This window comes from Corvus moneduloides, chromosome 4, assembly GCF_009650955.1.
Source record: "Corvus moneduloides isolate bCorMon1 chromosome 4, bCorMon1.pri, whole genome shotgun sequence".
NCBI lineage: Eukaryota > Metazoa > Chordata > Aves > Passeriformes > Corvidae > Corvus > Corvus moneduloides.
Genome location: NC_045479.1, coordinates 39,279,110 through 39,306,731, shown reverse-complemented (window position 1 = coordinate 39,306,731; position 27,622 = coordinate 39,279,110). Strand labels below are relative to the sequence as shown.

The window sequence follows — 27,622 nt, the reverse complement described above, 5'->3', positions numbered from 1 at the left end:
TACTTCATAAAGCAGTACCAGACAGACCTGTTTTGAAAAACGGGATCCACACATGAAAAGTCATTCATTTATTGAGAGTAATCTTCAGCTTTGTTCTTTTTGAAGTATTAAAATAGGTTTGCCTTGTAAAAGAAACCTTCTTTGGTTGTGCACTTCTATATCTATGTTGTCTCTCATTTCCAGTTTAGCACTTTTTGTAGCAAGAAATTTTACAGAAGCCTTTCATGCAAGACTGTATGTTTTGCTTCCTTTAAAAGTAGGTATTTTAGAACAGGACTTAGAACTGAGGGAGGCTTTTGTAAGAATGTCTTCAGATGCAGATTTTTGTTTGTATTAAATCCTTGCAAACAGATTTGTTGATTTGAACAAGAATGAGAAAGTTGTATTTCAGAGCCCCTGATTCAGAAGATACATCTGTCCCTACGAACATATATGGGAAGAGGAAGCAAATGATAAAGTTCCAATTTATATTAAAGTGCAAGGCCAATTATAGAATTTAGTGATCTTTACGGAAGGGGACTGGAAAATTGCTATAGAGAACTGCATGCATACTTTGCTCTTGATGAGAAGACATTCAGAAACATCAATCCGGAGTAGAAGATCAGGTAAGTATTGGAAGTCACAAAGTTCCCAGAGGGGCTCCTGTCCTTCTCCTAACTAAGCTAAGTCACAGCTTTCTTCCTTGTTTGTTGGATCACTGTATATAATTGATATTTGAAATAATTTTTCCTCTGAAATTTATCAGCGTTTTGAGAAAGAAGGCTGTTAAATTGGAGCCATGGTATACTGAAAGTCTTCATAGAATTAATTCTTCTGTAAATAACCTGAAATGTAGAAACTTGTAAGTCCTTTTTAAAAGAAAATTTACAGCCCCTTAATTTTATCTGCTTAATTAGGGCTATGCATTCCCAAACTAGCTATCTAAGCATTTAATCTAAAGTTTAGCAAATTTATTAACAAAAAAGGTGCTTCTTTTCTCTGTATGTTCTTCATGGCTTGCTGACAGATTATTTTTCTGTAGTGTTTTTGAATCATTAATTAACAGGCATCGGTCAATATTTTGTTCTTTTCAATTGAAATTTTAGACGGGGGGTTAATATTTGACATTACATGAGAAGCATGAAGCTAACAATGATTAAGATCTTTTAGTCCCTGTGGGTTTATTAGGGTTTTGTTGTCAATCTTCGCCAGTGAAAAGACAGTTGAGCAAATTAAGAAAACCGTACGACTGGCATCTGCGCAAGGGAAGTGGGGTGGTGCGTGTGGTTACTCTCCTTGGCTGTGCTCTTGCTCCTGTCCCAGAGGTGTCTGTACTTGCTGTAGGGATGGTTGGACAAGGTATTGTAGCAAATCCTGTATGAACTTCAGTATAACCTATCAGAAGTAAATTGGTGGTACCTCAGTTGCTGCTTGTGTTTGCAGCTTGTCAGCAGCCCCTGTGAATAGGCATGATGGAAAAACCTAGGATGGCAACTTCACTGGTCACCCCAGTTCAATTTTACCACCACAGGTGATCAGTTACTTACTATACTTGCTTAACAGTGTTTTCCATCATACAAGAATCCATCCTTTTGATAAAGTGAATATGGACAGTAGGGTGCTTGCCTTGATCTTCAGATACAGTTTCTTGGCTGTTAAGATACTGTAAAATGGGGCTGTGGCTATTACATTGTCCCACCTGCTATGGCACAGTGTAACCACAGCTGTAACCACACAGCACAGCTGGACCAAGAACCCAGCTGGCTGAAAACTTAAGGAGCCAGCCAGGAGCAGGACTGTGACAGTAGACTTCACTGCTGTGAAACATTATGCCTTGTGAAAATCCTGCTCAGTGATGATGCACACTGTAGTGACTCTTCCATGATAAAAAAAAATTAAAAAAAATCTTCCTATTCAAACCCTTAGTACATGAATTATATTCTTAATGTAAGAATTGTCTACTGAATGTGTAGAAGGTTTCTCTCTGTCACTTCAAAATCCAGAAAGCTTGCTTACCATTAAAATTTTCTAGCTGCAGCCTGTAGTGGATCATGGTTATGTGTTTGTATTCCACCTTCCCTGTAACTGATTTACTGTCATTTTAAAAATAATTTTAAAGTATCCTAAACAACCTTATTGTCAAAGAATGCTTTGAGACTTAAGTAAACTGCATTCTACCAGCTATCTGTTGTATATATGGTTTTCCTTGTTCTGCTTTCAAAGCTTTTGTTAGGTGTTTAATTTATTGAATCATCTGGGCCTTTCTTTAAAAGTTGTTTAAAAAAAATTCAGGTCAATACTTCAGAAGTAGTGGATCCTCCTTTCCAGGAATCTCCAGTATTAGAGGCAAATGGTTTGTGTGCAATAGAATTTGTTTGATAACTATTTAAGTTCAAATTATTTTTAAAAAATCATGTGATTGTGACTTTTTTTTCCCCTGCATTTCACTTAAATGTGGGTGATATAGTCTTGTCAAGGTTTTTTTTCTGTTAATAAGCAAAAAGCTTTTGATGTGTAGTATATATCCAGTCACTATATGAAATATATATTTTTGGCTCTTTTATACTTACCTGTATACATTAATAGTATTACTGTTTCTGAACTAGTGTGAAGATAAATGCTGGTCAGAGCTAGGAAAACATCTTTTTTTTGTGGGTGGCTAGGTTTTGGGAGTTAGAAATTGTGCACCATGCTTGCTCTGTAGGCTGTTCATGTATGCTGCCTCCGGGAACATTATTCTTCACAGCAATAAGCATTTGGGTAAGTTCCCTTCTAAAAAGGGGGAAAGGGTTAAAAAAAGCTGCAAGGGAAATATTTGTTTGCCAGAAAAAGCTTATGGCACCACAGAGATACATAAACGATATTTTAAAAAATGACAGTAGTGAAGATCAAACACGAAGAATACTTCAATATTTGTAAACGCTTTTGACATTTGCAGTTTTTGAGAGCTAGTTACTGTACACTTCAGTCACTTAAAGAGAGCTGCAGTATCTGAGCAGTATTTTGTTTAAGAATAACTATAAATTTATGCAACATGTAGCTGCCTCCAGTTATCCAGTATATAGGTCCATGATTAAATGTATCACCCTCCATATTCTTGCCAGCCTGATGCTAAGAGAAAGACATATTCGTGACTTCAGAATATTCATTTAGATTTTGAAAATATGGTAAAGAAATTAGTCTTTATCTTTCTTGAACAAGATTTAATTCTGGAACGATGTTTCTTTTTAAAAGCAAAACTTTTAAGATTCTGCTTCAAAATTGTGCAGGCCAGGGGTGGGCAGGAAAAGGATTTTATCACTCAAGAAGAAAGAACTTCTTTCTGGACTTGGCTGACCCTGAGAATACTTCAAAGAATAGTGGTAAAATGAATTGAAACTAAAATTCATTTTAGTGTTTTGCTATTGCAAGTTTAGATGAAAGCGAAGTAATGCTGCTGGTCAGGATGACCTCTGAATCTTGTGAAATCAGAAGCAGGAACTGTGAGCAAAGTGTGTACATTAGCTAAAGATTAAGTAGTCCCAATTTCAGTAAAAGTACTCTTTTTTTTTTTTTTTTTTTTAATATGAGACCAGAATAACAGGAAGCAATGCTCTGTTGCTTGTTTTACCAGGCTGTTGAGACATTAAACGTTGCTGTGCTGTTTTGGAACTCTAAATGCAACTGTTTTCTGAGAAACTGTGAGGAAGGTATGAGATGGAGGGGACCAGCCCATGTTTGGGGCTTGGGCCAGGTCTCGGCAACATTTGCAGTCTGAGCTTAGACTGCCAGTTTGAGGTAGCTCTGTTTTAAAATGTTGTGGCGTAAAGTCTGTCCCTTCCAAGAATTTAAAACTGCTGTATTATTTCAGTTTCTGATATTTGGGCAAAGTTTACAGTGTAAAGCCGAAGTTTTTACAATATGGGAGTCTGACTAAAGTCCATGTGCATAAATGAGAGGGTGCATAGCTAGTCTAATTCATTTTTTGACAACTTTAATGGACAACAGAGTGATTGGAGAGGTTTAAAATAAACGTGTGGAAGATTAGTACAGTAGAAGGGCATGATAGGTGCATTTACCACTTCCTTAATTTTACTTGTTGATTGCATTTGTGATAGTGTAGTAGAGAGCTCAGTCTATAATTTATCATTTTCCAGTGTGGAGTAGTATCATTTAACACTTAAATAATGAAAAATAATGAGGAATTGGGGTTCAGAAATTTAAAGTCTTAAATAATTCTGGTACTTTTCCATTATCTTTTTTTAAAAAATCAGCAAATTTTTTTTTTGAGACTGGTTTGGCCTTGTACTTCAGATACGATGTAAAAACATTCAAAGTTGTTTTGTCAAACTTTATTTTATGTCTGAGCCTGGTACAGCTGTAATCATAATGTAGCCTGGCTGTGTAATCAGAAGGTTACAAGAAACAGGCCCTGGAATATTTAAGAAACATCTTAAGAGTTTCACTTTAAAAAAAACCCCAGTAAATAAATAACTAAAGGGTAAAAGTCTATAATTTTGACTTGGAGCTTTGTATTTGCCCCAAAGAGTCACAGACTCATATGTATATTTTAGGAGGACGCTCTAAAAAGCCATAAGTGAATTTAACCTGTCTGTGCTCCTGGGAAATGTTTCTGCTTTTGCACACTTAGTCTGGAGAAGGAGAGTCACTGAGAGGCAGGTATGCTGCCAGGAGGTTGTGGCTGCTCGTAACTATTTCTTTTCCTTAAAGGATTCAATATATTAAACATACTTAATGTTTTGAATTTTCCCGTTGTATTTTAAGGTAAGACAAGATGTTTGATGTGCTGTGTGTGCAGAATAAATTTTTTGGCCAGAATAGTCTCAGCTGTTTCTATTTTTAGAATACCTCTGGGAGAAAAAAAAAAAAGCCCAAACCAAAGGGAAGCCTGTATTTCTTAAAATTCAACTTAAATTAAAAATACTGTTACTACCTCTTTCGTGAGGTGCTTCAAACAAATGGTTAGCAGCTTACATTAAATACTGTATGTGTGAATGTACTGATAGAAGATAAAAAGTAGCTGCTGTCTTACTCAGGTAAAAGATTTATCTACCTTGTGCTTCTGTACAAAAAGCCCCCCCCCAAAAAAACACCAACAACATACCTTCCCCCACCCCCCGCCCTGGCAGAAGCTGGAGTAGAAATGGGTCTAGTACTGATTTATTTAATATCAACTCCATCACAGTAATGAAAGAAAAAAATATTCTGTTGTTACACTATCAGTCATGCTGTGTATCTGACTGTACAGTGCTTAGCTGCAGGAAATGCTCGGGAAACCAGAGCTTATTTAAAATACAGTATTTTAGATTAACCAAACATGAAAGTTTTGACTCTATCCAGTAAGAAATAGGTAGGTAATGCAGCTGTCTTAAAAAGTCAGTGGAATTGGTGCTGTGCTTACAAAAAACCAAACCAAAACAAAAAAAACCAACCAACCAAAAAACCAAACAAACCCAAACAAACAAACAAACAAAAACCAACCTGCAGTATTCCTGGAAAGAAGAACCTGTTCAAAATCATCATGGAAATGTCCCTGCTGGAGCAATGGTTGCTGTTTTAGCTGAAGCACAGATGCAGAAATCTAGCTTCCTGGCTGAGAGTCTCAGCTGTAGGCAAATAAAAAGTCAAAGGAGCCCTATTCTTTAATTTTTAATCTTTTATTCTTCTCATACAATAAGAGATTTGACATGATGGAAACACCTAAATCGTGTGATTATGAACCAAAATTGAATTCACGCTTCAGAATTTGTTTTTTCCATTTGGTTTGCAAGCTTTTATCTGCCTGTCTGATATATAGTGCGAAAGACTTTAAACGGTAAATGAACCAACCAGGACTGTGTCCAGTGAACAGATGCAGACTACCTAATAGATATGGTGACATACATCATCTAATAAGCCTTAATATTTTACAGAAATACAGATCTTAAAAGCTTATCAATCGGCATTTTTGGTTTCAACTGATTTGGGTGTGTTGGAAGTATTAAATATTGCTTGAACAGTATGTAAGGTAATGACTCTACAGAGATAGCTGGAGGCACTTAGCAGATGAAACTGTGTCAGCTTGGCTTAGGTGTGATGTAAGGGACCACAATAAGATTAAGCGAAATGGGGAAAAAACCACTCCCAGCAATAGAGCAGGCCTGTGGTCATCTTACTTGCTTGCTGACAAGCATATCAACACTGTCCTTGCAACCATCTTTCCTTGCCTGTGAGGCCCAGCTGACCTTCATGTTTCCAAGTCATCTGCTTCCATCCCTGTGCTACCAGCTTCTGCCCTGACAGTGTCCTTGGTGCAGGCCATTTTCACTTTCGCACCCCCTGGAGGGATACAGCCTCCCTAAAATCTGAGAGCGTTGTTTCCTCTTTCCTCACCACCAGCTTATTCTTGTGAAAATTTCTGATTTGGCAGATTCTGATTTCAGTGTAAATGTTTGCATGTTACTCCAGGGGTTTTCTTCTGTTTGATAGCTTCTTAGAGGACTCATCAACATAAAGGTTTTTGAGATGCTCCTTATAATGAAACCTTTGTATCATTTCTTTGATACTGGGAGCAGTTATCTCTGCTTCAGAAGTCAGACTGTAGTGCTGACTTGGACTAGACGAGGCCCAGGTTTGTTTTTCAGTTTAAGCTGTGTTGGTCCATTTGTACATCATCTGAGTTGTCTGTTGTTTGTGGAAAAAATTGTCGAGCAGCTGGGAGCGATACCAAACATCAGAGGTGGCAAAGTATGTCATGCTGATATCGAAACTGATAGAGAAGAAATAATTTAGCACTGCAGCGCTCTTAATTGTGAAGCTGGAGTCCAAATTACTTAATCTTACTTAGTTAACGTCTGTTATAATTGCTATTAAAAATGTCTTTCTTTGAATATGTGATGACTGTTAAATACCAGTGATGAGTGAAAAGTCTTAGAAGCGTTTTTCTTCTCCCAGAACTGTTCTAAGCTTTTTAGCAAAAGTCATGCTGTATTTATTCATATTTTTTAACATATTTAACCTGTCTGGGGTTTCAAAGAGTTAAGATGCTAGAATTCCAAACCTGGCTTATGGCCTGTCTGATTATCGCTTAACCTGCTTAGCTCTCTTCATAGGAGTGCATTTATGTCCCTTAAGAATCTTTTCTCCGCTGCATGCTCATACACGTGTTGCGAAACATATATTAAACAGCTGCCCTGTTCTGGTGCATTCTGGCAGAGGGGCAGTACTACCTGAAGAAAGGACCAGTACTCTGAGGTCAGAATGGTATGTCCCTGTTAAAATCCCATTTTCTGTTGCCAGTACAAATGACAACAAATTTTTTCAGACTCAAGCTTCTTATTCCCTGTATCTGCTTTGCCTTGTCTTGGCACCCTTCTTTTGAGTTTTCAGCTGATTTTACTTATAACCAGTTCTATGACTTATTTCATGCAGAAATTAGTTTTTAGTGTAGGAAGTGCAAACTTCTTTGAACTGTTGGCTTTTTTTGGTCACCATTTCCTTTTTTGCTTCCATGAGAAATTTATAGAATCTGTCACATTTCTGAGAACTTCAGAACAATGTGCACGTGCTTAATGTGATTTTACTTTATGGGATCATTTCTCCAGTTACCTGATCCAGCTTTCAGACTGCACATTATGTGAGTTTGGCCATATGCACAGTTTGCTACACCAGAATTTTGCTGAACACGGAAGTTCCATTTTTATCAATTTGCTCTGAGGATTGCAGTGTTTAAGAAAATGTCAAGTTCCGACTTCTTTCTCTGGGGCTTGGAGGGAATGGTAGGATTTTGTTATTTCTGAAGAACGTAGTGTTACAGGGATTTTCTGATCTTTTAAAGCTGGGCTTTACAATTGTATATGCTCTATTAAGGAATTCTCCAGAGGGCATCTGATTAGATCTAGAATTTCCAATTGGTTAAAGTGTATTTTTATTTATTTTATTGAAAGAACATGCCACAAACCAACAGAAGAGGCATGAAACTGGAAATAAAATTCAAGTAGATGAAGTTGCTGAATAAGAGGTTATCTTATTCTAATTTGTTATAGAAGGGTAATTTCTGAAAAACAGTGAAACTTGTTGTGTCAACAGTGAAATACTCAAAAGTAGTAATGCAGTTCATATGGCAAACTGCAATGTTTTTCAATTACAAAATCAATTTTTAGTTTAAACTGCAAGTAGTTTTCAACCAGTATGGTCTGAATTACATAATGGGATGAGTCAAAGGTTATTAAGCAAAAGAAGGTAGGAAGTTGCCATTCTGATACGTTCCAATGGCAGTTTTTTATTATGGCTGAGGTGTAAAATACTGGTTGAGAGAAACTCGCAAAATAAATTTTTGAGGAGCCAGGAGAAGTGACACTGTACTAATAAGTTTATTATGAGAGTATTTGAAGACATTTCATTATCTTTCTGGAATGGAATTTTGAGTGTTTTTGTTTATTTATTTACAAACTTTACAGCTGAATTTCTCCTCTCTAAGACTGACTCATTCTTACATTAACCAAGTACCAGTTTTTATAGGGAAAGTTTATTTTTATAATAACATCAGACAAGTAGTCTTTGTTCCCAGTGGACAAAATTCCTAAACCACGTCCTTGACAGAAAATACAGCTGTGTGTTTTACACTGTGTGTGGGTGTGCAGATGTGTGCAGTAGTCAGGACTCGTGACTTCTTTGCCACATCTACAAAGGAGACACACTTCTCTTTGTCAGGTCATTCAGTGACTAAGGTGGAGTGCATGTCTCATCATCTTGATTTCTCCCCAAGCTGCTCTAGATAGAGCGCAAGTTAGTTTGCCCTTGTCACTTCTGCAAATCTCTTGCTGTCTTTCTTGTATTTGAAAAGTCTTCCTCACAGGTGTTCAGATTTCATTGAATGGTCTGTCAGAAGATTATTTTCCTAATGAGTATAACTCATTGATCAGACCCATAAAAGGCATCCAGCTTAACGAAAAGTCAAGTCCGCAACTACTGTTGGTTTCTAATATATTCCAAATGTTCTGCCTGTGATTAATAGGAGGAGAACCTGCAGGACTCTGCCCCAGGATGGGCATAGTGTCAACCATGTTATGAGACCAAATGGAGTGTCTTGTAATCACAATTTCAAGTTCAGCTTTAGCAATTTCAATGTTGGTTTTATTATTTTAATGTAGGATAGTTTTTCCTGCTCCTGCTATGGTGTTCTGTTTCAGGAGTGCTTTATAATGTTTATTTTGTAAGAGTTAAAGATGGTTAAAAACAGCATGCCGATCTTGTTCAGGAGAATTCCTGTGGCTTCTTTGATGTTAGGGACTGCATTGCTTGGATATAGTTTGCATATGGCATACATTCATGGTTTTAGTGTAGCTTTTGAAGGCATTATTATACTTCATAGAATACTTGTAAAACTTTACCCTGTAGATGACTGTTCTTGAGAATAGGAGTGGAGGGTAGTCTAAAATCATAACTATATGTCCTTTATTTCCTTGATGCTCAAAATTTTTGTGTGGCATTCCTGCATGTAGGTTGCAGTACATCTTGTTTGTCATAGTTACTTTTTGAAAGGAAAGACTATGCAGTGTTTCAAGGAGATCAGCTGCATCTTCAACTACTTGGAGACTTGATTTTTTTTTTTGTAATTGCTGTTATTTTCTACAATGCTGTGTGAATTTGGAAAATAATCAATTTATGTATCATAAAACACAAGTACTGGAGTTTATTCTAAAGGCTATCCAACTTAAAAATTTTTTGACAGATTTGTCTCTCATGGTTTGGTGGTGTTTTAGTCTTCCATGTTTCTGAGATTGAAACTTAAAGACTTATGTAACTTAAAAGAATATGAAGCCAGTTGTTAAAGATCACAGAATCATTAGGGTTGGAAGGAACTTCTGGAAATCATCTAGTCCAACCCCCTGCCAAGGCAGGGTCACCTAGAGCAGGTCACACAGAAACAAAAGATGAACAAAATACCTATTATACTATTGTATTCTTACAATGGGTGCAAAACTGTGCCAGTATTAAGCTAATCAAGGACAAAAACCTTTTAACAAAAAGAGAAATATAGTGAAAGATTCCATTTGCTGTGATGATGTTCTTTTGGTACTACAAAGTTGTTGTTTGAGGGACTATTGTAGCATAATCATACAGTGCTAGTGGAGGTTATCATTCACCTTGGAGAAGTGGACAGACTGTGATTGTGAAGTGAAATGGGAGAACAAAGGATCTCAACCTCTAGTTTTGTTTTGTCTTTCGTGTAGAAAATTAAATGTATCTATTCGTACCAGTGTACTTTTTTTTTTTTTAATAGCTTTAATTTATCAGTGAGGGTTTGGGATTTGAAATATTTTTTGCATTTAGCAACTTGGTAATATATATATTCTATTGTATATCAGTTCCACTTTGGGCTAAATAGGAATTATCTTTGATGCTGAGAAATAGGACCATAAACAGTAGTACTTTTTACTATTAATTGAATTTATGCTAGCTAACCAACTGATGGAATTCCAAATTCTGTATTTTGACTTAAATTGCAGGCTGATTTGGTGGTTCACATGATTTTTGACAGGCATTTTGAGAGACACTTATTTCTCACTGAAAGGCTCTTTAAGGGTCACTTTTGCTGATACTTCAGATGTGCAAGTATATTATCTTATGTGAAAACAGTGATTTGTGACAGAAAAGAAATAGAGTAAATTATTGCCTTTGCTTATTAAGACCTAGGCAGCAAGATCAGAAGCAATAGTATATAAATGGGTAGAAGCTCTGTAACATCAGACTGAGATTACAACTTTTAATTGCTTCCATGTAATGAAAGCATGCATGTTGACAAACACCCTAGTCACTGGAGAGGCCGGAAAGGGAAGATATTGCTGGAATTCCTGAAATGGTGTGGTTTTTTTTTTTTAACTTGTATTACTATATATAGTTTTCAGCTCTCATGAAGATGAGTTCAGTTGTAGTTCAACATTGCTTTTTCTTATTTTTTTCTCTATGGAAATTTGAAAGTGTTCATTCTCCTGTGAGATTTATCATCTTAGTTTAGATTTGGCTGTGTTAGTGGTGTGAGTGAGCTCTCTTTGGGCACTGCCTATAGTAATATGGCAAAACAAAAAATATAATTAGTTTTCATTTTTTAATAGTATAATTTGCTTCAGGCTGTTAAACTAACATATTAATATACAATCATAGTACCACTTTATAAGTAAATTTTGAAGATTTTCTTGCAGCTTAAGACAAAATTTTTAATAGTTTTTCCATACAAATTCAGTTTCACAAAGATATTTTCAGTTATTGGTGACAGATTTTTTTGTGCTGAAATACAGTATACTGCAGTGTTCCTCACAAATAAAAATATTTCTCTTTAAATCTTTTTAAAATAAGTGTTGTTTATTGTTTTGTGTTATGTTCTCAGCTGAAGGATAAAGGTCAATGACCACAGCAAACTGGTTATTAGATCCTTAAAGTTCGTAACATTTGTACAGCTCTTCTAGTTCTCCTGTAGTGGTTGTTGGGAAATGTTCCACAGAAGAATTTAAAGGTCTTATCAGGTTTCTGACTGCATTTTGCTTAATTAATGTTAGCTTGAAATTGTGAATTTTAAACATAGAATCATAGAGTGGTCTGGACTGGAAGGGACCTTAAAGATTATCTAGTTCCAAACCCCTGCCATGGCAGAGATACCTTCCACTAGACCAGGTTGCTCACAGCCCCATCCAACCTGAAAACTCTGGGGATGGGGCATCCACAACCTCTCTGGGCAGCCTATGCCAGTGCCTCATCACCCTCACAATAAGGAATTTCTTCCTAACATTAATTTAAACCTACTCGCTGTCAGTGTAAAGCTGTTCCCTCTTGTCCTGTCACTATATGATCCATATTTTGTCTATATATGATCCATATTTTGTCTAGGTTCCCTTCAGGTACTGGAAGGCCACAATTAAATCACCCCCAAACCTTTTCCAGGCTGAATAATCCCATTTCTCTCAGCCTTTCCTCATAGGAGAGGTGTTCTATCCCTGTAATCATCTTGGTGGCCTCCTGTGGATTCATTCCATTAAGGCAATGTCCTTCCCATGCTGGGGACCCCAGAGCTGGGTGCAGCTCTCCAGGTGGGGTCTCACCAGAGCAGAGCAGAGGGGCAGAATCCCCTCCCTCCTGGCCACGCTGCTTTGGATGCCCAAGATCCAGTTGGCTCTCTGGTCTATGAGTGCACATTGCTGGCAGGTGTCCAGCCTCTCATTCATCAACACACCCAAGTCCTTCTCTCAGCAGGGCTGCTCTCGAGCTGTTCACCTCCCAGCTTGTGTTGATACCAAGGCTTGCCCTGACCCAGGTGCAGCTCATGCTTTGAAAGAAGCACACTTGATCAGAAGTGGATGTGGTTTGTGGCCACGTGGCTGGTTAGTTCTCTTAACATCTAGTTCCTTCCCTTTCTTTCCTGTGTCACCATGAATATTTTCTAATAATATTTTGCATGGGTCTACCAGTGGGAGTTGCAAGTACTTACGCAATATTATGCTAAAGGATGAACTGACCTAAATGCACCGTTTTTACATTTTTAATGAATGGTTACACTGCCAGTGTGTCTTGTGCAACAGAGAGCTGAGTTCCCACAGTAGAATAGGAAGAGTAGTTAGAGGATTAGGAGAGAGATCTGTGTGACATTAGTCTGAGAGGCAAGAATTCTTCGCTTAATAAAATTGCCACGCAGTTACCATACCATTTCTGTCAGATTGTGTTGGCCTCTGTGTGTGTGTGCATGTATATGTATGAATGAGGAACTTATATAAGAGCTGATTTCTACCTTTCTTCACCTCACCAGTATAGACCCTGTACCTGAAGGTCCAAAACCTCAGGTCACTGTTACTTTCCAAAGGGTTTAAAATTTATTTGTAAGTGCTTCATGAACTTTGCTGTATTTACTTTCATAGCTGATTGGGCAGTGATCTATCAGTCTGTGAAAAGGGAACTGTGTGAGGTTTCCTGGTGCATTCTTGTCCTAGGAAATAAGCAGCTAAGTTCCATCTGCAGATCTGCCTGCATTTGGTGCCGACCCAGTTATTCTCACACCTTCTTACAAAGAGTACCACAGCAGTGTTTTTCCAATATCTGTGCATATGCTTGTAGCATGAATGACTAATGAGTATGTTCATGAATACCGGAACAAGTTGACGTGGATTGGAAGGTGCCTGCTGCTAACCTGGCATCAATATGACACTGTCATTGCATAAACCTGCTGTAATATAAAAGTCTGCATGGGGATAAGTGCTCTGATTCAGAAGTCTGCCAGCCATTTACTGTCACCAGTGACTATTGGGAAGTAGATAAATTGTCTGCTGGTTTCAGCTTCAGAATGAGCACAAAGTAAGCAACCTGGCTACAGCAGCTGCAGCTGAAGTCTCTAATCCCAGTTCCTCCTCTTCCTGTTACTGGTTTTTAGCAGCTCACCTCATGTTATTCTGCTGTTAGTTTTGTGACAGGGCTGGATAGCAGTGTGAATTGTGCCACCGCATTTCTCTGTTGTGATCTGTGCTGTGGTTCACCCTAAGAACAGGTGACAACTCTTTCTAGTGGAGTGGAATCCTGTTAGGGGTGTAGGCAGTTGCCAGAATGCCTTCCAGTGCCTGTACCACTTCCCTCAGTGGGAGTTTGGATAGCTTGAACATTGCATGCGACTGCTTCACTTGGCAGAGTTGAACAACACAAAATCACTTATAATAATGCTGCTGTGAGGAAGCGTCAGTCTTGGCAAAAAGTTTTTGGCAGTCTTCAGGGTAGTTGGGTGCAGTGATGCAGCTGGGTAGTAGACAAGAGCACTGCAGGCTCCTCAGCCTTCCTCTCTTCCCCTACAGCTGCAGCCTGCTCTGTTCTCTGGAGTTCATCAGCACAGTTCTGTTAGGTGTCTTGTAGAAATACGGATTTCCAATAAAAATATCAATATTTATCTAATTATTAAGTTTTCTTCATTTCTTTCTTAATAACCATGCTCTTGTCAGACTCCATATTAATACCATTGTACTTCATCTGTCTTCAGGGTATAGCCTTGATTAGTTTTTTAGGCCACTGTCATATATGATTATCAGTATAGAAAATAATCTTTTGGAAAGTTTGAATTTAGTAGAGAATTTAAAATATCTGTCAGCTTTTCAGTAGAAAGACTTTATATTTGGACATACGAACTTTCTTGCAGCAGCTATCGACATATATTTTGAGAGCTCTGACCTGCTGACTCAGAAGTCTTTACAGTACATATGTAGCCAGCCACGTGTAGACCTTTGCAGAAATAAGATCAAAATCTGCAGGGTCAAAGACAGAATAGTTTTTTCCCCTTATATAGCTCCTGTATTGTAGCTCAGGGTTAGGTATTACATTAGTACAGTACCGTGTGTGTCAGTGTCACTGACTTGCTTTCTATCACGAATCAGTTGTTACTCTGATGACGTATCACAAGAAAAGGTTATGTGGCAAAAGAATAATCCTTTTCTTATCCCAGGTATTGTTAAAGGAGCACCAAAGAATTCTTTGGGACTTGTGAGAAGCTGCTTTTCTGCTTCTCAGGAGCAGTAGTTGGATGAGACTCCACCTTCTCTTCATTGCTGAAGATAGCTTTCCCAAGGCATTTCACTATCCTTTTTACTGCAGTTAAAGGCAACTGCTCATCTCTCTGCGCTTTACTCAGGCAGAGCAAAGGACAAGATAATCCCTTAGCCTGTTAAATGCTCCATCCCATCTGGTAGGTGATAATTGCATTGTAAGGGGATTGACACAGTGGGATATGCTTACAGTGTAATGAAAGCTTCACTGTAAGTGTGAAAGTCAGCTGATCACATTCTAGCACTGTGGGACCTTATATTTGCACATCTTTTGTAAAAAACATAAAATACAAGTTCCATCTGGGGAGGGTATACAGTACCTTTACATGCCATCCTTCACCTATTTGTAACACATTTTACGTTTGTTCTGGACTATCAGTAGACTGAATATCTGAAATCCTCTTGTAGGAGTAGTGCAATAGACTTGTGTTTAGCCAAATGTTTTGAGACTATTCAGTGAGTATAGCTGTATTAAATGCATCCCAGGTGTTGACTGCTTTTACTAAAAAGTACTATGACTTTGAAATCATGGGGTTTAGTCCTTACCAGTATAGGAACAACCGTGTTATTTAAACACTGCCTAGAAATCTTCATCAGTAAAGGTGAAATTTGAATAAGCCACATGATGAGGAATATCACAGTACTTTTGTGTCAGCAGGGATTTCTGTCAAGAGGATTTCTGGCTGAAAGTAACTCTTCTTGCAGCCAACCAAAAGAAATATCTTGAAATTTCAGTTTCAAGCATGAGCCTAAGGTAGTGCAAACTGACTTAAAAAAAAAATGTTTAAAATCATGTTTTTTTAAATTTATCTAATGCTGTAGTGAAGATAGTAAATCTTAAGGTTCAGAACATTTCATAAGTTAACTGTACCTTAGCTTCCTTAACTTTGAAGATGATAAGGAACCTTGTGAAGATAAATTACGTAGGGCAATAGCTCAGGGTTGATTGTCATCCTGTTGGTTGCACTCTCTCCAGTCTCCCCATATGGTACAAGAAACTGGGCAGGTTGCTCTGTGCTGACCTGCATGTGCTGCTTCACTGGTTTGAATGTTAACCTGTTTGGTTAAAACAGTGCTTGGTTAGTGCACACTGTGCTGGGCTGTAGCTTCATAGTCAGATGATTAAATGAGAGTCAGGTATATAAGTATGCACTGTGTGCAGTAGATGCTTTAGTGACATTGTATGACCTTGCTGCAGGATTAAATTTGCTAATGAATTAAGGTTCTGTGACCAGCTGTGTGGCTGCTGTTTCTTTAGTTTCCATTTCCTGACTTAGCAGCTCTGTGTGCGTGTGTGCTCCTGGGAATAAGGATAAAATAAAATCTAGTGGGCTTTTATGGGCTGTCTGCTGTAACTTTGCCAGTCTGTGATGAGGTTGTTGAGTGTGGTCAAGCTCAACCTTCCCTTACTTAATCATGGATCTGAGTGGGGTTAAGTAGAAAGCTGGTGTTCCAAGTTCAGGTGATGAGACATGGAAGATTTCACGGATTTTTTTTTTTTTTTTTTTTTTCCCTCTCTTTTATTTTTGTTATTTCTTTTAAGGTGGCTGAGCTCTAAAGAATATTCCTTAATTATTTCCTTTTAGGTTGAAAATGTGTACCTGAGGAGAGGAAAACTAGGGAAGTTTGCTCTTTGTTCTCTGACACATTGTAGTTTTAAATAAGCTTGGGTGTAAGGTCATGGAACTCAAAAAACAATAAACGTAACATCACTCTTCCAGAAAATGAAACGTGTCCCCTCTCCCCACCCCAGTTGTTTCTGGAATATGAGTTTATGTTAGATGAAAATCCCTCTTGAAAGAACCATTACATTGGCAATATATGGGAAAGTATTTTTAAGTGGAATTTCCAGATATTTAGAGACAGGGGTTTTTAACAATCCTTACATATATATATTTAAAACATATACCAAGGATGTAGCAAACCAAATCATGTATGGTATATAATAAGTTTTCTTCTTATTTAGGTGACAAACAGCATGTTTGGTGCTTCAAGGAAGAAGTTTGTAGAGGGAGTTGATGGTGACTACCATGATGAGAACATGTACTACAGCCAATCATCGATGTTCCCACATCGGTCAGAAAAAGATGTAAGTTGAATAAACTTATTTTTTCTTCTTTCAGTACTGGGGTGGTATCAAGTATGTGAAATGTACGTGAGGAGAGGCTTCATTTAGCTTTAAGCTGTACATGGCTGTTTCCAGTGGCAAGTGCTTTAATTTTAGTGAATTTATTCATGTGAACTTCAGCCGTATGCTTGCCAGTGGCTGGTTTTTTTTTCATCTTGAAGAATTGTATTTGTAATTTAAATTGAGTTATTGATTATATCTTGTGCTTACATGCTGTGTCTACAAAGTTTTTTTTGTTGTGGTTTTGCGTTTTACATCTTCAGCCATTTTTAGTTTCTGAAAACGCCTTATGCAATTTGTTTGCTGAAGTAGTCTAAGTTAGGTATTTCTCCTATTTGTAGAGCCACAAAGTTACGAACCTAGTAATTCCTAAACGTTTTTTCCTCTTTGTAATGACAAATTGTGTGTTTGAACTGCATTGGCATTACTGAAGCTCTGCTGCTTCTTACCAAAGCTAAATAAATTAGGCAGTAAAGTATTTCACTTTTATATGGAGTGGCGTGTAGAACTACATGGAGGACTTGAAAGTGTGGCTTGAAGTTCATGTCACTTGCAGCTCAGTAATACCATCTCATGGCAGGCTTGCATTTAATATGTGTAGGCAACATATTCTTTTTAATTTAAAAAAAAAATATATCTGTTCAAATTTTTGCAAAGGTGCAAATGCTTCAGGTATGCCTCCAAGACTGTCTAGAAATAAAGTTAATAGCAGTTGTGAACACAGTCTTGATAGACCTTGACCTGTATCAACATAAGCACTTCCTACAGATTCTTAGCTGAATTTTAATTTAGGTTTTCAAAGAGAAGAAAATAGGTTTAGAGAGTAGAAGGCCTTTTCAGACAAAATGGAACAAAAAGGCATGAATGCGGCCTTCCAATTCAGTTCCATAAATTGATAAGAAATTTCAGGTGAACTAGCAAAGGATTAAAATGTAGTATAGTGTAAAGAAAACTAAATGGGCTGTTCTTTTCTCTTTATATTGATTACATGTGTGCATGTACCACAGATGCACATAGGCACAATGGAGTATTTATGATGTTGAATATACATCCTTTCACCATGAGGTGCAGCTAGCACTCTTAAAACCAATAGACAGTATTTCTCCAAAGTGATTTTTGTACATTAAATCCCCACTTTTAGACTTCATGCACTGAAGGAAAAATCACTATGGTGTAGTAAGAAAGGTAAAGTGAGATAAATGTTATGCTGCACAGTGTACACAGTGAAAGCTGATGGCTTGGCACATTGTTGACACAGTGAATGTTTTAGTTGCCTACTTTTTCTGTAGGCACAGTTGCAGAAGTGGATCTTAGAATGGAACTTCAAGACAAGGAAGGTGGGTGTTCCAGACACCAGAAATGACAAATGAGAAATCATGAAAGCTTGTGGGAGAAGTGGCCAAAATGGGGCATAGAAGCCTACTGTAGTTGGCAGAAGAGTGATGTCATTCCAACAAGAAATAGAAGAGTGGATTTGCAAAAGCTTTTAAAAATTTTATTTCCAAATCATTTTTAAGGTTGCCTGAGCTCCTGTAGCTTCACTATTGACCATTACAACTTTCTGAGTTTATGCTTATGAAATTTTAAACTGTTACATGCTATTCTTATTATTATCTTAATAAGTTTTTATCAAAATAAATTTACGGTGATAATACTGACTGTACACCTTTGATCACTCGTGTAGCTAAACGTATATAGTGTATTACATGTTCCATTTGCTGTTTCATTTGGCTCACCATAGATAAGAAGGTAGACATTCTCTTAGTTTCCAACTTCTTTTGCGGCTTTGAAAACCTTTTCCTGTTGAAAATAACCATGTTTTCAAATAGTCTTTAATCTAGAATTCTGCTAAAAATGTTGTATATGAAAATAAATATATTGACTCTGTTGTTTCGATAACAGTATTGACAGGCTAAAGTAAAATTGCTCAGTTTTCTCCTAGTAAGCTAATAAAGACTAATCTTTGAAAGCTAGATCGAATTTTATGAACACCTGGGGGAAAAATTCCAGCACTCTAGATCTTGAAGCACTTTGAATCCTTCTGTCTTCACATCTACTGTGTGAATAAAATAAAAGTAGAAGAAATATTGGGGAAAGAAGTAAATCACTCTTATATTATCTAAACAAGGTACAGTTTTACTGCAATTTAAATTACTCCTCTTTTTTCATTTTGAGCTTCATTTATGTCTTTACTGAAAGCAGATAAAATTAATGTTGCAGGGTTTTGCAACTGACCTGTAAAAAAATTACTTAAATGTTAATTTTTTTTCTCTCCAGTGTATGATATGTACATATGAATGCAGAGTCCTTCATTTATGCTTCATTTATCTTCTAGAGTTCTTCAAACTGAAATAAAATGGTTTTGGTGGAGGCCTCTGTGAATGGCCTCCTTAAATTTTGTGCTTCAGGAAAGATTAAAGCTTGTTTAGTATTTACCCTTATACTGGATATAACTAGATGTTTCTGGTTTTCACTTTGTTGAAGTTGTACTTAGTCTGATCTTGAATGTTACTACTTTCCAAGGAACTGTTGTTGCTTGTGTGTGTATGTATACTCCAAATGGAGGAACATAGGGAATGGTGAAATCCTCCTGAGATTTGGAGTAAGGACTATTACTGCAAGCATATTTGTATAAACTTCAGAACTTACTTTTATAAAACTTATTTTTACAGTAAAGTCAAGCCAAGTCCTGTCTTAAACTTCAAAGGCTTTTGACGTGGGGAGAGAACTAGCAGCAAATAATTTTGGACATGTTACTTTTGTTTCAGCCTCAAGTGTAGCTAAGAGCTAGAAGTTTTCTTTTAAATTACCTGTTTTTTCGTTAGAGAAAGGAGTTCTAGATAAACAGGACTAATATGGTAATAGAAATGGAAAAGTTGCATGTTACTCACATGCACAAGTGCTTCCAAGATCATACGGATACTGATTGGATAAGTTATTTTAGGCCCGCAATTATGGTTCCTTAGATGAGATTACATTTTGCTCAAGCCATTTTATGCTTCTTTTTTACTAAGTAAGTTGCTTTGCCTTGAGTCATTACACGCTTGCTGAGCTAAGTAGGGAAGTGGAACAGAGTATATACATGAATGCTCTGTTTGTGAATTTTTCTGCACTTGGTCAGTGCATGATAACCAGGTCATAGTAATCCTTTAACAAAGAAATTAGGTGTTTTATAGTACTTTCAGAACACAGAACAGGTTAAGAAAATAGTTTACCTTTTGGCTGGAAACAAGTGGGGTCCTTGTAACACAAATTGACAAGATGATGCACTGTGTGCCCACAAAATAATTGCAGGGCTTACTTGTGGCTAATTTCACCAACTTAATTAAGCTGTCTGTGCACTCAGCAAAATAATTTTCAGGACATGAATACATGTATTTTTATTTGGATAGAGTGACAGTGGTAGAAATTAGTAACTCAAGGCCCTTCCTGTACTTTTGAAACTACAGTTTTTAAATGAACAAAACAAAAATGCAGATGAGCTTTGAGAAAAGATTGGAGCTATTCAGTCTGAACTTCTCTGATTTCTGATGTATGAGAATGTAAGAAGGGCTCCACAAGGTTTGACCAATCTAGCCTAATCTACTGAAAATGTGTACATGAGAGTGTAAGACCAGAGCATCTTCTGTTGCTCTGAACTGTCGTCATAAATCTGACAGTAGACAGACATGCATTTTAATGAAGGTCTGCCCAATCAGGAAAGTTAGGAGATTTTTTCAGTTAATGTTTTTTTCAAATCTTGGCCCAATGCTTTGCTGTTCATTTTCTTTCCCAGTTGCTCAACAGTTAGTAAAATGCTTGCTGTAAGGTAGTAGTAATACTTCTGATTTTTACCTTTAATTGTGGCAGGTGAGATCTAGCTTGAAGATTAGATTTGTCTCATTGCAATTGTTTATCTAGCTCCCTGGCACTAGGAAGTTCTCAGATTTGGATACTGAGTACAGAAAAATGGGTTGTTGATTCTGGAAGCCTGCTTTCCCGAAGTTTCTTCCATCCTGAGCTGAAGCATGTCTGTGCTGGATGAAATTCAGGAGTTCCTCTGTCACGAGACAGTTGCACGAAGGCAGATGTCAGTGGTGCTGGTACAATGAAAGGTGGTCAAAGGCCTTTTACTGTGATTCTATTAAACTGATTTATAGAACCTTTACTTTTACTGTGTTTTGAAATGCTTGGCCTTATAAGGAGTTGGTACTTCTACAAGAGAGAAAAACCTGAAGGCTTAGCTTGCCATTGTGATTGAGATCCAGAATCTTGCTAAGTTTTGGAAACTAAATGTTTAAGAGTTTAGTCAGTCTTCTGGAGACAACTTTGGCTTTAAGGTTGCTGAATCTCATTGTTTCAGATGAATTGCTGACTTTCTAATGCTATTATTTTAGGATTCTGAGGAAGTCTGATATCTTGTTTTCTAAGGTATCTTTCTTGCCTTAGTCATAATTTTACTTCAGATGCTTCATATGGAGTTGTATGTATTTAAGAATTCCCATGAAACCCCCTTGTGTCAGGAGCAGTTGTAGCATTCGCACCAGTGCTGGTTGGCTGAATGGAGATACTGTACATTAACCTAACTTGTAATTGTCTGAATAGTTTTGATCCATTTGTGGAGGGAGAAAAACCCCTGAAGTTTATTTTGAGAAATAAATAGATTAATGTCTTTAATTGTAAATGGCAAATTAATATTTTCACATGCATTACTTTGCACGTAAACATTCTTGTAGATTTGACTGAGTAGTGAGTTGGTTTGCCCTGCTTTCTTTGTGAAACACATGGTTTAGGCTTCACTCTTTGAAGTGTGAGTTACAAAGCAACAGTTACTTTTCGCCTTCCAGAAGAGTGATTAAACATTCCTTGCATGTATTTCTGAGTACACACAAGGGTTTTTTTTTAAGAAACTCAACCAACAAAAGAAAAAAAAACCCAAAAAACCACAAAGCAAAAACCCTGATGGAAACAAACAAACTTTAGGAGTATGAAAATTGCAATGCCATTGATGAAAATAGTTGGAAGGACTTGCAGGAAATGAGATTGGTAAAAATTCAAGGAACTTTGTGTTTCATTGCAGTTCCCTTTCAGAGCCTATCGTCTTTCTGCCTATAGTGTGCATTTTCATAAGAAAGATATACAGTATGCTGAAAGAACAAAAAAGTTTCAAATATAAAATGTGCCCTTTACTGTGTCACCTGTAAGTTTACCTAAATGGATTTATCGAATGAAACAATACATCATAAAGTCATTTTGCTTAGGGTCAAAAGTGGTTTTTTATACTATTTCACACAGTATGCAGGTATGTATCTGACAAATAAATATTTGAATGTAAGTTAGTTCACATCCCTTTACAATTTGGAATTATGTCACAAAGACATTAATTTTACTATTGATGACTGTAGTATAACTTTCACTATGACTGAGTTTGTATTTAGGCTTTTAATAGAATAATTAAATTACTATGGTAGGTGTTCTATACTTTTCTGTGCTCCATCTTCATCTAGAAGCTTTATTTTGCTGCATCTCCAATTCACAATGTATAGTAATTTTTATATGTCAGCTTTAGCTTTTGAAGTGGTGCCTTGAACTAGCTTAATTCCATGCATAAAATCATGTGCATTTTCTAGAATGGGAAGGTTATGGTTTCTTACCCAATAACTCAGTTCATTGAACATGCTGGTTTGTAATATTGATGGTTTATGAGCTCAGTGGTGGGCATTTTGTTTGGGTTTTTTTGTATGCAGCTAGTTATTTAGTTGGTATAAAATACTTGCTTTGTTGTCCTAGTTCTTAATTGCTTTGGCAGTTTTTATAGCATTTGTCAATGAGCTTTCAGTAGTCATTTGGCTCATTGATAAACTGTACTATCAAACAATGTCTCTACACAGGGAGAACTTGTTTTTAGAGCTTTACTTCGGTAGCCATCTTAACCTCACATAAATAATGTCACTGTCATTCAAAAGCAGCATCTTGTCTCTAAGATCTTGAGATATTGCTGGCATCAACAGTGTGGTCCTACCTCCTTGTACTTCCCAAGTGCTGCTAGAGGCAGAAGATCACAACTAACCAGAAGTGATGAAATATGAAAGATAGAATAAAATTTCATTTATTTTCCAGTATTGTACTTGGATTTATATTTCACAAATCATTTACATCAGTAGTAATTTTCACTGGCAGATAATAACCTGTATTTATATATGTATACAAGGTTTTCATTGATTTATGATACTGAGATTTGGAAATACTTTAATGTAAAATGGGAATTTTGTGAGTGCTGTATTAAAAGATGGTTTAAAGAGGAAGACTAATAACACTACTAAAAACTGTCAGTCTAGAAAAATACGTATTTTTATCTGTTATTTGTTGACTAGTTTTACTACTGTTTTTTACGTCAGTATAACGCTTTCTTCTTTTGAGGTTGTGGGTCAGACGTTGTTATTAAGTAGTGCAGCACAGATGGTAGATACCAGAAATAAAGTAGTGTAAATACAAAATTATGCTGATGTTTGCATCTGTGAGAAACCCATCATTTATCAGGCCTGATATTACTCACAAACTTGCTTATTCTAACATATTTTGCTTTTAGGGGTTGACTTTGTAGTGCTAGATCAATGTATTTTAGCTACAGCTTGCCTCATGTTTAAGAAGGTAGCTTTGGGCTATAACTACATAATGTAGCGGCCTTCACAGAATTGCTTTACTGAGTTTTCTTGGTGCCACCCTGCCAGTGTGTGCTACCACGGCAGTGATGGTGACAGGCAGCTGTCCCCACACTGAGTTGGGGCTTTGCTTGGAAGAGGCAGGATGCTGCGGTGCACGGGGAGGCAGGAGCCTGTTCAGCCAGCTCTGCCACTGGACCTCCCTCCTACCACCTCCCTCTGCTTTCAGGAGGGCTGCAGCCTATGTTCTCCACTCTGCTGAGAGGGTTGCAAAGTGCAGCAGTTTTTTCGCAGTTCTGGCAAATGTAAGCATTTCCTGGTGCTGGTTTTTCGAGATCTGTTGACACTCTCAAATGAACTTACTGCAGTAAACTGATCAAGAGTAATGAAAGCAGTTAAAGTAAAATCTTGTTCAGCACTAGGGATAGGAAATTGTCTGATAGCCCCTTACAGCTTATTGATTCTTGGTGTGGACCAGTCCAGAAAAATTGGGCCATCTACTTGGATCATCAGTTGGTTTGAGTTTAGATGCATAATCTTCCATGATCAAAATTGCCCTGTCACTGTTTGAGGCTCGTGAGTAAAATGATATCCATGTCTTAAGTTGACCGTCATCAACTTAGTCTTTCAGCCTGCCAGTACTGAGTGTTGGTCTTTCCAGTATGCTGGCAGAGTGCACCCTTCATGTTACACAACGTCGTTTTTGCTCACTTGTCGCCTTGTCCCATGGGAGAGGCGAGTCTTAGGCCTCCTCTGTCTCCTAATAACAACATAGGGAAAGCTAATTGAAAAAAAATCTGCCTAGTTTGGTGATACAAGGTTGGAAAAGAAGAAATCCCATGCTGGGTTTTGTGGTTGTTAACCACTAGCAAATTGATTTAGGTTGTTGCAACTATAATTCTGAGCATTTTTTCCCTAAGATTCTGACATAATTGTGTAAAACTTAGTAGGTCTTAACAACTGGAAGATGCTTTAGTCACCTTAAGTCTTAGCCTGCTTTGGTTTTTATTAAGGTTATGACCTTTGGCTGTTATAGACTAAAAAAAATTCAAGTGACTTCCAGTCACAGTTGCAAGCATGCTCATGGAGAGCTGTTTTATTTTCTGTGTCATGTAGCAAGTAGCCCAGTCAGATGAAATAATGATTGCAAAATGCCAGAAGGAATGTTTTTAGTAATACTAATGCCATTCATCTTGAATCTTCATTATCTTTGGTAGACCAAGTTTGAGTAGACTATCATAGTGGTGCGGAGGGTTTGAATGCAAATCAAGAAATTTTGGTAGAATAGGTTAAGGTTTTGCTGAATTTAATTTTTTTTTCTTGGTCTAAATTGTATGGAAATAATAGAAAAACAAGACAATTTTAAATTGTTCCTTACTTAGATATGACAGAAAAAGGTGTTTAATAAAGTAGAGATGGAATAAGTGAGATACCCATAAGACTGTATTTGTTCTCTATGAGATTTGAGAAACGCTGCATTTAATCTTCCTGTAACAGATCCACAGGATTTTTTATTAATTCCTTCTTGAGGCTTGTTGTCTTTGGTGTTCTAAGCATGTTATGACATGAAGTTATCAGACTTACTGAATTCAACGCTTGGCCTTTATTATGGTTTTCTATAAAGGTTTCTCTACAAGTCATTTTGCAATTAACTTTTCATGTAAAAGTAAGTGGCACAATAGATGTGACCTACTTTGCAATGTTTCAAAATAAGCAGTGTTCAATAAATATTATTTGCTACTGCTTTTAAATGAATTTTAAAAATCAAGTAGTATTCATTGTACAAGAGGTGGGATTCTTTTTTTTCCTCTCTTTAAAGTAATCTAGTGCCTCTTGGGGGTTTAATTATGGAGCTTTTTACTCCAAATTAACATTATAAATAAAAGATTTTTATGCTGAGGTCTGTACCATCTTCTGCTTATTACATCACATGCCATCACAGCAATTTTTGAATTCCCCGAGCAGCTGTGCTTCTGGGATGTTCTTTTTTGGCTTAACTGCTTTGCTTATCTGTCCCAAAGCTGGTAGTACTTTCTGACTGATGTTTCTATCTCAGTGTCTGGTTTGTTGGTTTTTATTTTCGAACTTGTGTGCCTTTATCATTGTCTGTGCCTTTATCATTGTCTTATAACTTTCTGCCTCTCATTTTTTCCCCATAGAATTACAGTTTTTCACACCTTGCAACATGTTCTAGGATTTTCCAATATATCAAATTTGAATGCCGTTTTTTTAGCTTCACCATTTTACTTTGTCTTTCCTTTCTTAAAAACTACTGTGTCAGCTTGTTTTATCAGTGTTTAATGAACATCAGTTGATTGGTTTGGGGGGGAAGTATGCTTTTGAAGTCTTGTCTCCCAAGTGTCCCCACTTCATCATGCATTGGTTCGTATTGCAGAGCAACATTAGTGTGAGTGAATTTTATTCCTTCTGAATAAAAACAGGTTGGAAGTGATGTTTCAGCAGTGCACCAGACATGTACTACTCACTAATTGGCTAGTCCACTCACTAGTCCATGGTTTTAGTTAGGAAACCATACAGTAGCTGTTACGCCCCCAGAGCCAACTTTTTTTTTTTACAAATGTTCTTCCCTCTGGCTGCATCACTTGCTGATGCAGCTATGGCCTGTGAACTTGGTTATACGAATGCTGAGCTGAAGCCATTGGTTGTTACTTGAAGTGGGTTTTTGTTCACAGTGAGTTCTTCACTAAGAAAGAAGATCTTGTCTTGCTGTTTCAAATCGCCTATGTACACTAGTGTGGATGTTTGTTCCTGTAGTTGCTTACTATCAAATATGTGCACTTTGTTCTTAATATGTGTGAGTATAATGTATGTTGAGGTAATATTACTGATTTATTTTCTGATGGTCTACAGTAATTGTCTGCTGTAATTTTTTTCGTGCCTTCTGTCTATATTCAAAAAATCATAAATACTTTGTGACTTACAGATGTGAATGCTACTTTTGGTACTTAGTGACTTACCCTGCATGTCTTCTTTCTCATTTCTACCATCTGGATTTGGCCCCAGTATAGACAACTAGCAGATTCAGTTTATAAGGTTTGTTTGAATTTTTCATCTGTCTAGATGATATCAACAAAGCAATTTGCCATTTATCACAGTAAAGTTATTTTGATTTGAATTCTTTACTCTCAAGTCAAAAAAGGTTGAAATTGCCTTATGTCTAAGAATCCAGACATTCCTTTCCATGAAACCATCCTAAAATTCAGTCCGAGTCCAGACTAATTCACTAAACAAGCAGCTATTTGCCCATGTGTTACTAAGCAGAAGTAGCATGTGCTGTTGTGGATGGAGGGATTAGGTCAGCTAATAACTCTTCTTGCTCCAGGGGGACAATCAGCTATACCTAGTGTTGGTGAACAGCTAATCAACAAAAAAAAGCATATGGGGATGGATGTTCCAATATTTAACTTCCCTCAAGATTGCAAAGGGGTTTTTTCCAAGTATTTAGACTGTTGTCTAAAAAGTTATTAATACTGTTTCTCAAATTAATTCATACTCTACATTTCTTCAGAAGCATGGAGAACAGTTTTTTCTTTTCCCCTTACAACAGAGGTTGGAAATCTGGTGTCATGTGCCTACATTAGTTGCCTTCTTTCTGGGGTATGCAAACCCAAATCTCCATCTTTCTTCGTAGATGGTGCTGGTGATTTTTAGTTAGATCTTACTCTTCCCAAGAGTCTCTAGAGTTTGTCACATTTCTGGTGTGGTGTCTGAAAGTTGATAAAGGGTTTAATGGAAATATTTAGTAATACATGATTTCTCTAAAGTGGGCATGGTAGAGCAAGAAATACTGCTTCTGACATTTGTGGGTCCTGTTCATATCTGTGTACAAGCATGAAGCTAGCTCTTAGGGCAGTGTATTATAATTTTAACAATGGAATCTTATCTGAAGTTCATATCTGTTCATATAGACCTGCTGCTACCTATCCACTTATATTGTAAAGGATAATACAAAATTTTCACTTGTTGAGCAGGAAGTGATCTGGTTGTATGAGACATGGTTTGCAGAGGAAGATGATCTCTGATTTAAGTAAAGCAGTATTTCTTTTTCTGTAATGATGGGTCTTCTAGCTGTAAGGAAACCTGAAAGCTTGTAGATCTTCGTGCTCTTTGTTGCAAGTAAAAGTCTGTGTTTATACAGGTGAAGTCATAAATTTTTATTGATGTGTAATACACTGCTACATGTGTTACTGTACAGATATTTTGGGGAGTTTCTGAAATTTTTCATGACTTTGAATGAGTTTTCAGTTGGTTTGGTTTTCATGGCATAACACAGTATTGTAAACTTCCAGATCAAGATAGCACAA

At 37.0% G+C, this 27,622-nt stretch overlaps 1 protein-coding gene across 3 annotated transcripts in view; it reads left to right on the top strand.

The window, feature by feature from the left end:
- The window catches only part of CNOT2 (CCR4-NOT transcription complex subunit 2), an 82,664-nt gene that overhangs the window by 32,241 nt on the left and 22,801 nt on the right, over positions 1-27,622 (top strand). For all 3 annotated transcript variants that reach the window (XM_032106721.1, XM_032106722.1, XM_032106723.1), the window contains exon 2: positions 16,495-16,617. In XM_032106721.1, coding sequence (XP_031962612.1) covers positions 16,495-16,617 — 123 coding nt within the window. The remainder of the gene's footprint in view (positions 1-16,494; positions 16,618-27,622) is intronic.